General features: G+C 31.4%; 1 protein-coding gene across 1 annotated transcript; it reads left to right on the top strand.

The window, feature by feature from the left end:
• The first annotated feature begins 699 nt into the window (after positions 1-699).
• On the top strand, positions 700-11,311 carry LOC129216697 (apolipoprotein D-like). Its single transcript, XM_054850917.1, has 5 exons — positions 700-840; positions 5,663-5,787; positions 9,058-9,134; positions 9,799-9,924; positions 11,151-11,311. The coding sequence occupies exons 1-5, from the start codon at positions 700-702 to the stop codon at positions 11,309-11,311; spliced, it is 630 nt and encodes a 209-aa protein (XP_054706892.1).
• The last annotated feature ends 1,873 nt before the right edge of the window (positions 11,312-13,184 follow it).

Genomic DNA, 13,184 nt, shown 5'->3' with positions numbered 1-13,184 from the left:
TATTAAAGTCTATGCATCAGTTTTTTAAAAAAATATGTATTTTGATATGCTTACAGACAGAAATGCATCGATTTTTTCGTAAAACTATCCTTCCGTTACCGCTGAAATTCACCTGTAAATATTAAAGTTATAAACGTCGTTCACAATTATCGCAGTTAACCAGAGTTGTCAATATGACTCGAAGTTAGGAGTTTTGGGAAGGTTGGCCAAAGCCCTCTCTTCTGAGTACAGGCCTCCCACACATGCCTCTCATAGACTGATTTACGATTTTCCTAATGTTTTATTAAATCTATGTAATTTTCTAAATGAAAGTTAATTTTATTACAGTACAAAAATTAAGTATTGCCAAACAGTACCAAAAATACATAAGAAAAAAACTGATCATTATAATAATATGTTTTGAAAAAAATATATAAAGTTTCAAACATTGTTGTTTCTTATTCAGAAAACTTTTTCTTGTTTCAAAAAAAAAACACGTTATATAACAAGCGTGCATTGCAATGCTTGTGTTTTAGACTTCCCATTTTCTTTTTTCTGATCTTCATCCCCCTCCAATTGACCTCTGAACTCTCCGAAAGTCGGTCAAAATCTTACCTGTAGGCCATCTTGACTTCCCGGGTATATAAACTAGACCTCTAGACCGGATGTAAAGTTGTGCAGCATCTTCTGTGTGAAGGTCGTGCGTTGACAGACGGGATCATGGGCATATCAAAGTATTGGTGGACTGCAGTCGTTCTTTCTGCTTTTTTTCTTGTGTTCATATCTCATGTACACTCACAGACACTACTCTTGGGGGCATGTCCCAATCCCCCCATGCAGCAGAACTTTTCAGCCCAAGATGTGAGTAGCTTTTATTTGTTATTGTGCTTAAAAGAATGTGAATGTTTATGTGTAGGAGAGAGTTCTTGAAACTGTGGATGCAATCTAGTTTGCATGCTCTCAAAAAAACGTGCACCGAACCTCTCAAAAGAGGAAATTTTTACTCATAGATAGTTCCTAAAAAATAGATCCATCTAATTAAACAAAAAAAATACAATTGGAATTCGTCACGATACCTTTATCTTTGAAATTTATAAGCATTTATTCCTTGCTTACGAAAAACAAAGCTCAGTTCAAGTGAAACCTACTCGTATCTTATAAATGAAAATAAAAAAAAAAAGTTTTGGTTATATTTCATACTATTCATTATCTAAGTCACAAGGGTAGTTAACAACTGTAGAGCAATTCTTTGACAAAAGGCTGATTGTATAATGTATGATTACAGCCTGATTATCACTTTCAGAGACTACAGTTTCGCCTCTGTTATGGATTCATCAGTCCAGAAATGAGAATATCCGAGTTGGGATATAGATGTCATCTAATTGAATCTAAGGAGTCCCCAACAGGAACGAAACTGCTGTCTCTGGATGTCATAACCGAGCTGTCGGTATATTGCATGTAGTTCTGCCTTATCCCTGGCTTAAGGGCAGGGGCTTACTGCTTAAGACGCAAAAATATTTTATCGGAATAGTTTACATTAATTAAAAATATGAAGTCACCATATTATGAAAATATCATGCATAATTATAATATAAAATATAGTTTTCAATTGCATAATTTGTAGGCATATTTTATCGAAATATATGAGGATGTTTCCGTTCTCAAACACAGAGACCCGTAAAACTGAAGTATATCGCTTGAAGTGCATGGTCTCAAGGTCTCAAATAGACGCAATAGTTCAAAAATATGCTTCTAAAGTATTATCCGTTTGTATCGTTTGTATTTAAGCTTCTAAAAGTTTCAGTTCTCAGTATTTTTTTCAATAACACATTATCAGCTCACAAAAGGCAAATGATTTATCGATAAATTAGTACACGAATTTTTAAAATCGCATTTTCAGGAACTTTAAATTATTCTTAACTGCTGTTATGTCTTTATTTTCTTTTTTTATCTTTCTGCCAACTGACACGGTGATTTAAACAGTTGGTTGAGAAAAAAATGGTGACTTCAAGCGAAGTCACCGTGCCTCATAGAATTAAGAGACATAAAAATGATTACTTGAATGCTGAATGTCATTCATTAAGAGGATTATTGAATCGACATGTTAAAGTCCTGAACAAAATAAAGGTTTCAAATTTTAATTAAGTTCTTTATGTTCATTTCAGTTTGTGAAGAGATAATTGTTTCTATTTTATGGAACAAAATTACAAGCGAAATGCCTTTAATATTTTTTTATTTTAATTTCATTTTGAAAGTAAATGTTTTTTTACCTCCATTTTAATTAGTTTGTAACCATGAAAAATATACTATATGCATAGCGTAAATCAGTATTTTATTTTAACTTTTAAAAGAATAATGATACATATTGTCAATTCTACGACAACAGAAGTATCAGTTGTTGCTCAAGAAACATCGCAAAGTCTTCGAATAAGTTAGATCTTTGGTTCATTACATGCACGTTATGAAGACTAAGCAGCAGCATTGGCTCTACTTTTAAATAATGTAATTTTATTTTGAGATTTCTAGAGCAAGATATTTTTCTATTTATTTAATTTTTCCTCTCTTTTTATTTTTGCTGACTAGCGGATACATCTCATGAAATACGTCCATGTGTGCACATTTTATATACTCCTAATGCATTATAACATTTTTCAATGTTTAAATATATACTTATTATATTATTTTAGGTTAATAACCTCTCTATTAACTAAAATATGAAATTTTTATTCATAGATATTCTCTAGAAAGTAGATCAATCCGATCAAATAAAAAAGTTTACCATTGGAATTCCTAACGATATCTCTGTCTTTGGAAACCATAAACATTTATTAATTGCTTACAAGAAGCAGGTTTCAGTTCAAGTAAAATTTGCTCGTACATAATAAATGAAAATAAAATTAATATTTCACGCTATTATCAAAGTCCCAAAAAGAAATTAGCAGCTGCAGAGCAATTAGTTTACAAAAGGTCGATATTATTATGTCTGATCAGGTACTATTATGTTTCCAAAGCGTATTGAGCGTTTTGGTCGCTTGCGCACGTGGTGCAAAGTAGATTTTGCACTTCATATTCATGCATTGAATACACTGCAAATTCCCAGCACACATTGGAAAGACGGTTGGAACAATTTAATTCAGAAAAAGTGTCCCAGTACCAAAATGTGTTCCGGATGGGCTACGTTATAAAGAATGTACTGAAGTATTATCTAAATCTTTTCCTGTATTAACGAAATTAAAATTATTTATTTATTTTGAAACTGCGTCTTCATTTAGAGAAAAATGTATAGACGATATTACATTCTAACGATATTACATTTTAAATATGCTGTCCTGTTGTAGAAAATGCCAGGAGTGTGACGTCTTCATGTACCAGGAGAGTAACTGATATAACTAGTGTAAAGTTACACGTAGCTTGTGGAAAATTACACCATGGTAATTTTACCATAGCATATCGTTTCACGAATTTCTGTGTAAGGTTACATTAGAATTTTCTGCATGATTACATAGAAATTGATTGAAAAGTTACACATTAGCAAAAATTAAACTTCCACCTGACTTTCTTGGATGGTTACCCATTTTTAAGTAAGTTGACTTATACTTCAAGTTAACTATTCGATGGTTTAAACTACACAAATATATTAAATGATCAAGAAATAATTTCTTTCTATGCAGAATAAATTGAAAGTATAAAAACTAATTAGTAGATAATAGTACTTGAAATTTCGTTACAACAGTAACTTCATGCTAAAAAGCTTTTGTTTTTCGACTTCTTTACAGGTTTTGTTTTCAATCAATGCATAATTCAACACTACAAATTATATTTGTGGAATATTTTCATGATTTTTTTTTAAAATAATTTTAAAGTAAATTTGAGAAAAAGATTCGGACAAACGAGGGGAGATTTTTTTTTTTTGGGGGGGGGGGTTATTAAAACACTTTTCTTGCGAAAAAAATAAATGAGTTATTGTTTTCATATGAATGGAAATAAATTAGGGAAGTTATGTATAAGAATTTAAAAAAAAAAAAACACTTTAAGGATCAAACAAATCTTGTGCTACCAGACACGATATTCATAAGATTTTGGGGAAGGACTCTATACTGAATATGTTCTTCTCAGAATGTTTTATAAGTTAAAACCTTGTGAACACATTTGAGAACTAACTATGAGCACATTTAAGAACAGATTAAGGGCAGATTTGAAAACTAATTAGGAACAAAACTTGGCACACTCGTCATATCATGGCTTTCATTATTATGACTTAGGGATGGAGGGGGGCAGCATCAAGGGGGAGAAATGTTTAGCCTTTGATTTCATTCTAATACTGGTCATAATGTAAGTGCAGTGGCATCAAGAATTGACATAGTCAGAGTCATGTAGTTCTCTTTCAGTTTTCAATTTTTTTTATGAAAATTGAAGGAAAAAAGTTGCTTTTCCTTTTTTATGACTATACGAGTGAAAAAAAATGATACCTCCTTTTGTTAACCGTACAAAATTTTTTCATCAGCTTCCTTAAAATACTTGTCAATAGAATCCTTCAATATGAAACAAAAGAAATCGTGTTACTATTCATCAGTATTATTTGGAGTAGACTGACTTCATAAAGTATTTCCCGGCCAAAGATCATCTATTGCCAAGTGACTGACAGCACATAGCAAATGATTGGGAGTGAGCACAATTGGGCGCAAATAGTAAAATCTATGTAAAAAGCAACGATTTCGTTAAAAAAAATTGTGTTCCAAAAATGTGCTAACGAGTGCAAGATAAAAAGTGCGCCATAAAGTGTTCTAAAAAGGGGGGTAAGTATCAGAGTTCAAAAAATGTTCTCAAAAGCATTCCCAAAAGTTTTTAAAGGATGTTGAAAACTAAATAATGGTTCTAAAAGTTCTCATAAATATTCTGAAAACTTCCAAAAAGTGTTTTTCAGTATGTTCTTAAAAAAAAAGGCCCGCGTTCAGAGAAGAATAAAAGCAAAGTAAGAAAACAACGTTAAAAATAGCACAAATTTGCCAATTACAGCAGACACGTGTTTCGGCGTTACAGGGAATGCCTTTTTCAATGCAAAAAGTAATGAGCTTATGGATGAAAAGACATCCGAAAAAAGCTAAAAGCATTGAAAAAGGTGTTCCCTGTATCACCGAAACACGTGTCTGCTGTAATTGGCAAATTTGTGCTATTTTTAACGTTGTTTTTCTTACTTTACTGTTCAGCACAAAGGTATTTATTTATCTTAAGAACAAAAGTGCTTTAAGACTCGTAATGCAAAATAAGTGTTCTAATTACTATACATATGCAAAATAATACAGTAAGTTTGTTATTTAACTGTAAGAAAGTATGTCTTGGAGAGCTGAAATACTATATCATGTATTTTGTACAATTGAAATTTAAGTACTGATTTTATCTATTAAATTTCAAAATTATTCGTGTGTGTGCGTCAGTAATTCATCTAGACTAGTGCGACTACCACTAATTCACCTACAGCTAACCTAACCTGTAGTAAAATTAGTTTTTCTTCTTATTGTCAGTGCGAGTTCAAGTTTTTAATGTATTGAAAACATACCCAAACGAGAAAATGGTTGATAGTGTAAACTTTAAAGCCAAATATTTAATTACGCTTTACATTCATTACTTAGATTGTTCCTGTTGTCAAAATTGAAGGATGTGAATCTTTTATATGTTATTTCAGTTTATGGGCCGTTGGTATGAAGTTGAACGCACTTTCGTCATGGCCGAAGTAGGATGGCGATGCATTTCTGTCGACTACAAAGAAGAAGGAGGACGAGTCCGAGTTGAAACTCAAGGTCAGGCAGTGTAAGTAACATCTTTAATTACCTGTCTAACAATTCCGAGTTCTCTGTTTTTCATACTTTTTTGCAAAACAGTTATCAGATTTGCTATTGAACCCATGTTTATTGATTTATTTCTGTCAAAATGAAATAAACTGAGTAGAAGTTTTGTGACTTTGAATAGTTATGTTGACATAAGAAGTTGCAATTTATTATTTTTAAATTTTTTAATGAGACTAAGATGAATCTAAATATAATTTCGGTTAGAAAGACTCGGTAAAATATCGATCTCTAAAAACTACGAACTTATGTGGCATGTAAAAGGTCCCTCAAATATTCTTTTAGCATTGAGTGCTTTTGGCAAAACTAAAATCCCAGGGCAAGCATCAAAGAGAGCCCCGCTGCCCCATCTGGTGGAAGATCCGGACGTCAAAATTTTTGTGGCAATGGCATCTGCCGACAGTGGTGAGACATATAAGCATGTGTGCCTTCCTGGGGATGTATCGCAGATATTTTTGTCATTTTTTAAGGAGGGATGCACCGATTATTCGGTAGTAAACTGTAAAAGGCCACAATCGAAACACTCAAAAACATATTCTTAAATAAAATTACTTTAAGTACGTCCAGAACAAGAAACTATACCGAATAAATTTATAACAATGAGTAATTGTTTTCTGTTTAGTTTAAAAAGAAAACGAGGTGGTTGTGACACAGTCATATATGCATGCCTGTTTCATTTCTCCTCGCCTAGGGAAACTCCAATTCGAACGAAAAAATATGTTTTGTTTTTCAGTTATTGTATTCACTGTATATACACATAACTATAATAGCGTCTGGGTTGGTAAAGTGGTCATAAAATCGTAGGTTTTCAACTTAGGTGGATAGTAAAAAGAATAAATTCTTTAAACACTTTAACTTTCTTTGTTGTTATTTTACATTGTATTATTAAAGAACACGGTACATTGAATTTTAGGGGAAAACATTGATTTCAGTAGTTTTATAATACTTTCTTTTCCCTATGTATATATGACCACTTTACTCCATGGGGTGGGGGAAAGTGGTCATATCATGTGGTAAAGCGGTCATAGTTTAAAACGGAAGCAAAATCACTATAAATAGCCTTGATGTTTTTATATTTCGTCCATCAGTTTCTGGCTTTGCGCGCATGTAGTACGTCAGCATTTTGTTTGTGACCATATGTTTCTTGCTTCTTATCCTCCCCTTTAACACCTTTTAATGATTTGCCCAGAAGTTTAAACTCACCCTGTATACTTATATATCATATGCTTGTATGTAAGTGCCTACTCGAATACGTAAGCGCATATACGTGTCTACATGAATATATAAGTGTTCGTATATATACGGATGTAAGTGAGTATATACGTGATTAGTCGAATGTATATCTGTATAGATAAAAAATACTTGCAGATATCTATATTGTACGCATTCATTGATGCATTTATATGAATACGTCTATATACGTCTATATGCGTATGCATACGCACATACTCGTATATTTTACTCTGCTTACTTTAAAAACTATACATATTAAGTGAAATTAATATTTAACTCGTATCTGCCTTATACTTAAAGATTAAGTGACATTAGAAGAACAAATTATTCGTTTATCCTGATATTATCACCTTTTTACCCCATCTTACTTAAATTATTCTAAAATTTTATCTAAAATAGATTCAAGACTGCTAATGAGTGAGAGTTCTTGGGACATGTAGGAAGCTCCCTGTGCAGTCAATCTATTTATAATTCTAACAAACAGAATTTCCCAAGGAAGTTAAAAGAAGTGCTTAGATTTTTAAAATTTTCATATTCAAAAAAAATATTTTTTTAACCAAATAAAATTTTGCTAGTTGTAAAATTTTGTATTCAAAATGCAGTTTCTAACTTCTCTACTCTAAAATAAAATTTTCACATTCATTCGAACATGTACTTCCAAGTTATAGCCATTTATTTGAAGTATGACCACTTTACCCAATTGACCACTTTCCCCTCCAGACCCTATACATTTTACAATTTTTTTTTTCTTTTTTTGAAAATTGCTACAGTTTTATTCAACGAAAATGTTCGTATTGTTTGCTTTTTTAAAATATTTTTTTGTTCTTATTGTATTTTTCAATACAAGCTTTGATTTGACGATCGAAGTAATGTTATATTTTTTTAATTTTGTTTTACTACGTTATATGCAAACAGAAAAAATGTTCCGGCGTTCCTCATGCGTCAATACGTTTTTCTGCTATACACTTTGACACAGTGCTTTGAGGTCACAGGTTAATGATTTTCATAATGCATAAAAGTCGTGGATTACATGACTACTACATAATAACAAAACAACTACTAAATTAAAAGTGTCTGCTGTGCACTTGAACTAAATAAATACTTCAATTTTCATATATAGTTAGTAGAATGCAATTTTATAAAAAAAAAAGTGAGAAAATTTCCTTACAGAATTTGATTAAAGTTTAACGTAGTTTTTTTTTAAAGTTATGAAAATGTAGGGAAAAGGTTATTTGTGCGAGAAATAAACGAACTATTAATTTGTTCTGAAACGTTGGAAATGTAAGTTTAGGCAAAACAATAAAAATTTCAGCGTTAAAACCATTCGTATTATAATTAATCGTCTGCCAAATAATTGGTAATCGGTTATAGTTCTTTTTCCTAATCAAAAAGTCAAAACGATCATAATTCATTTTTCAAAAAGTTAATACGAAGCAGGTTGGTAATTGGTTATATTTGACTTGGAATTAATAAAATCAACTTCGTTTGTACCATCACCTCGGTTTAAAGTCATAAATGCTGTGGTTCCGATTTTACCATCACGGAAAAATCTATGAGGAAGATTGTTGTGCCTTGGAAAAAATTTTAGTTTCTACTGATGAAATTTCAAAATTCTGCTAGAGGACATGGTTTTTCAAACTCACATCTCACAAATTCATTTAATAGTAATTTTAGGGACAGCAAGGTATTTCGATTTTTTTTTTTTTTTCATGCTGATAATGTAGCACAAACTTATGTGCCTTGTTTCAACCCAAATGGCATACTTCGCTTCTCAAATTCTTAAACCAGTTGTGAACGATACAACAACCGTTTTAAATTTTTATGAAACGTTTATAGGGTACTTAAGCTACCTAAGAAAGGACATCAGTGCTTTTGAGATATTTAACACTTTTTATTTTTGGATATTTAAACTCGGTAGCATTTAGACTTCGTTGTTTTCGTTGCTTAGTTTTAAATTTCTTTTCAGTTTGTATTGATTAATGTATTTCAAAAATACTTTTAGGGTAAGACGAACTATGACTGCTGTAGCAACGTTTACTCCTAACAGTCCCGCCAGAATTATTTTGAGAGGAGAAGGATGTAAGTATGCATATAATCAGCTTCAGTTTCGTATTTACTGATTTAATTGCGCAGTGAATGAAATGCTGTTTTACCGTTTAGTTAAAAAAGCTCTACTACCAAACTTTTCTATACTGAGTGACTAATATTTCTGCATTTTAACGCATATAACTCGATGTCCTATATTACATAATATTTTTAGATATAAGCGTTGTGTGAATTCTTGAAATCAGACAATGTGATGCCTTTTAGTATCATAAAAAAAGCACTTTTACAATTTTTGCAATGTATACACAGTTTTTACGTCAATAACAAAAATTTTCAATTGTTATATTTGCTAAATATTTAGAAAGGTTCAATTTTCTTCCGTAGACGTTAAACAGTTTCTGGCACAGATCACATTAACTTTTAAGAATAATTTGAATTATAAATTTCAAGTTTCTAGTTTGGCAGCAGTCGTAATCTAGTAGTCAGTCAACCAGGGAAGTCATTGAACCAATCGAGTTGTAGGGTTTTTTAGAAAAGAGCAATGGAGTCAATGGAGCAAGTCGAAACTATGGACTGACTAAAATCTTAGCTAGTTGGTGCAGATTGGGAATATCTTTTGCAAAATATGAACTATGCTTTAAAAACATTTGTTTATATCAGCATTTTTTCCTAATCATAATAAATAATTTGTTTTCAGCTTTACCGACTCAAAGCACGAATTACGTCCTCTTCACGGATTATGAAAATGTGGCTATTGTGTGGTCCTGCAGAAACGCTGAACCTCCGATTGCGATCGATTTTCTGCGTAACTTAACACATACGGGTAAGGAATAAGATTAATTATATTTTATTACTTGCTCTCAAGTGAATTCACGCAATCACTGAACTTTGGAGATTTCATACAGATTAATTTAAAATGTAAAGATACTGTACTTTTAAGATACAGTATCTCAGTAATAATCGTAAAATAACTTGATTACACCATTGCACGATCCCCCATTTACTACCCATCTTTTAAATGAATTGATGAGTTCGAAAATCAGTCATCTCCTGGGTTTTATCAAAGGAGATGTCTGATTTTCGGAATCATTGATTTCAGTATGATTGTGCATTTTAGTCTTCGGTATTTTCCTAGTTATTCATTCATACGTAAAACTTGAATATTTGAAGATGTACAACTTACTTCATACTTTACCCAAATAGCAAGCACATTATAGATACCGGTAAGCTATATGCTAAATCAGTTTTAAGGTAGATCAAACATAAGTTTTAGTGTTAATGTATGACATTTAAGTTAGAACAATTTACAAACGACCAGGTCTTAGCTCAATGCATTCGCTGAAGTTTACGTCGTCAAATTCTCCAACTATTATGACTTTTCCACTTAATTTTTACTTCGTTGGAGCAAGTCTTAATCCAGTGCAACGATCTCAGTATCCTTTAAAAAACTATACTGGAAACACTGGCAAATTCAGGAGTCCTACCATTTTCCTCATTTTTGACAAAAAAGGGGGTGACAGTGTAAAGCAAATGTAATCGACTTATTTTTGTGATCTCGTTTTGAACGAATCAGTTTCTTGCGATTCTGCACTAAACTCAACCTATTTTTGCCATTCTGTATTAAATGCACAACTTACACATTTTACGATCATGCAATCATACTTACATCAGCAAAATCTATTTTACTGTTGTGTAACAATTGCAACTATTTTCATTTTAAAATTGAAAAGCAACTTTTTTTATTTCTTATGTTCCTCTGAGCCCACTCTCTTTATTTCAATAAGGACTGAAAACATAATGTTGCTGATGTTCAACCTTGTTCGTACACAAATCTTTTGTATTTTTTTGAGTGCTCTTTCCGCCAACCTGTAATTTTTTTACTGAGTGCATCATAGTCTTACAATCTTAAACTGAATGTCGCCATTTTTATTATGTATTAAATTTTTAAATTATCAACATAAAATTTTAGCAATGTTTTAGTAATGAAGTTACATTTGAGAACAAATTAGCTTACTATAATCTAACCAAATGTTTCTCTCTCTTTTCCAGAGAATTTATGGATTCTTTCACGCAAAAGAACTTTAGCTCCAGAAATGAGGGAACTTGTCTACAGTTTCTTGGATAACAATTCAATCAGCAGACGCAGCCTGAGGAATGTCGCTCAGGAAAATTGCCAAGCAACACAAAATCCTTCTCAGTCTGCTCCTTAATGCTTTGAGCTTCCCATTAATTTAAGTTTCATCGTTCACTTATATGTTCCGTTTCACAATCGCAGTAATTTAATTAACTTATTATTTCATGTTGATTTTTGTCTGCCGGCAGGCAAATGAGCACGTTCATTCCCATCTGTGAAATCTTTTATTGAATAAAAACCTGTTCTAAGTGCATATACGTTGCTATTCTCTAATTTAGCAGTCTACATTTTTTTTTTCTTTTTTCAATTGAACGTACTCAAAGTTTTTCACTTTTTCAGATTCTTTGATCACGACTCCCTGAAGTTTACTGTGCTTTGAAAATATAATGGTGAATAATATTTACAGTGTCATATAAATATTCCTGGACAAAGAATAGAATTTCCAATTTTTAGTTATATGGAGTTTTCAATTATTTTATGAATAACGAACATTGTGTTGATTATTATTTTACACTGCTTATTTATTATCAATCTTTTCTTAACATGACCATCTTTATGAAAGAGTTACTATAGTTCATTTGTTACGAAATTTGACGATAAATTGTTAAATCAAGTTTCTACTACAAAGAAAATGACTGATTTAAAACGTGTGCAATTACTATAGGTATTAACTTTAAGTGACAGTAAAATTAACGACATTTTACAAGAAAATTTAATGGACATACTTAATTATAAAAATACTATGATGAAAGCATTTGATAATAATCTAGCTTCAATAATGATAATACATTTATCAAAATTGATTTTTCTTAAAGATAAGCAACGCCGAAAAAAATCGCTGGGAATTCTCTCACTAGGTTTTTCTTTTATCAAATTCTTGAGAGACTCCGAAACGGGATAAACAGCTAGTAAATATTATTTTTTCAATCTTTTGTCTAAAAAAATATCTTAGGCTGTCCCGTCATCGGAGTACTTCGAAATTAGCAAGAAATCTTGTAGGATTTTCGCATAAGTTAACGCAGTAGAGCACAAGCGATTTAAACAATTTCGTTTGATTTCCCCGTTGAATGTATTGTACTTTTCAAACATCATTTTAGTGAAGAAAAACTATATTTTGAATTCATAACAAATTGAGACGCCTTTACTTCCCAATCGGTATATGAAACTTAAAGAGTTATCACCATAAAAGTTTTGATAAAACATATACTGTTGCGGAAAATATTTAAAATCACTAATTCAGTTCGCAATAAGAGCGCAGGTTTTTTATTTATATGTTATCATCAGTTCTATTTCAATGTTGAAGCTCCTAAATTTCTGTACAGTCAAGGCGCATATTGGAATATTGGTTAAAGAATATTCCGCTTAGCATAATAAATTTTAAATTTTTATCCCGGATAATAGAATATCCCGCTCATAAAAATACTTTTTCGTGAAAAATTTCCTATAAAATTAATCATGCTCGACTAATTTTATAGGAAAAAGTATGTTCTCTTTTTTCCCGAAATTTACTGCATTGTGCTAACATTAGTTGAGGACTGATACAAAAGTTTCTCACCGTAACAAACAGCTACCGAGAAGTTTTAAGTAATCGTATTTCAAAATTAATTTCTGTTTTTAATTGAAAGCAGTAGTACATCACGTTGGCGGTAAGTTTGGACGCCACCTTTTTTTGACAACATTAGATGAGCAGAGACGTCCTACATGTAGATCATTTTTTGAAAATAAATTCCTTTGAAATTTCAATAATCGACTTTAATTTGGCAAGCTGAGAATTTTAACATGGATACTGAACTATTATACAGAATGGATAGCGAAATTTGTTTATTGAATTTAGTGTACATCTTTTATTTAGTTTAATTTATATTTAAGTTTGAACTTATTAATTTGTTGAGATGAGTTAAGTAACAAAATTCTGGGTAACTTTCACAATTACTGGCAAAGGTTTTACA

Source organism: Uloborus diversus, chromosome 1 (genome assembly GCF_026930045.1).
Source record: "Uloborus diversus isolate 005 chromosome 1, Udiv.v.3.1, whole genome shotgun sequence".
In the NCBI taxonomy this organism is placed as follows: domain Eukaryota; kingdom Metazoa; phylum Arthropoda; class Arachnida; order Araneae; family Uloboridae; genus Uloborus; species Uloborus diversus.
Note: the sequence above shows the minus strand (reverse complement) of the source record. Positions and strands in the feature narration are given on the sequence as shown.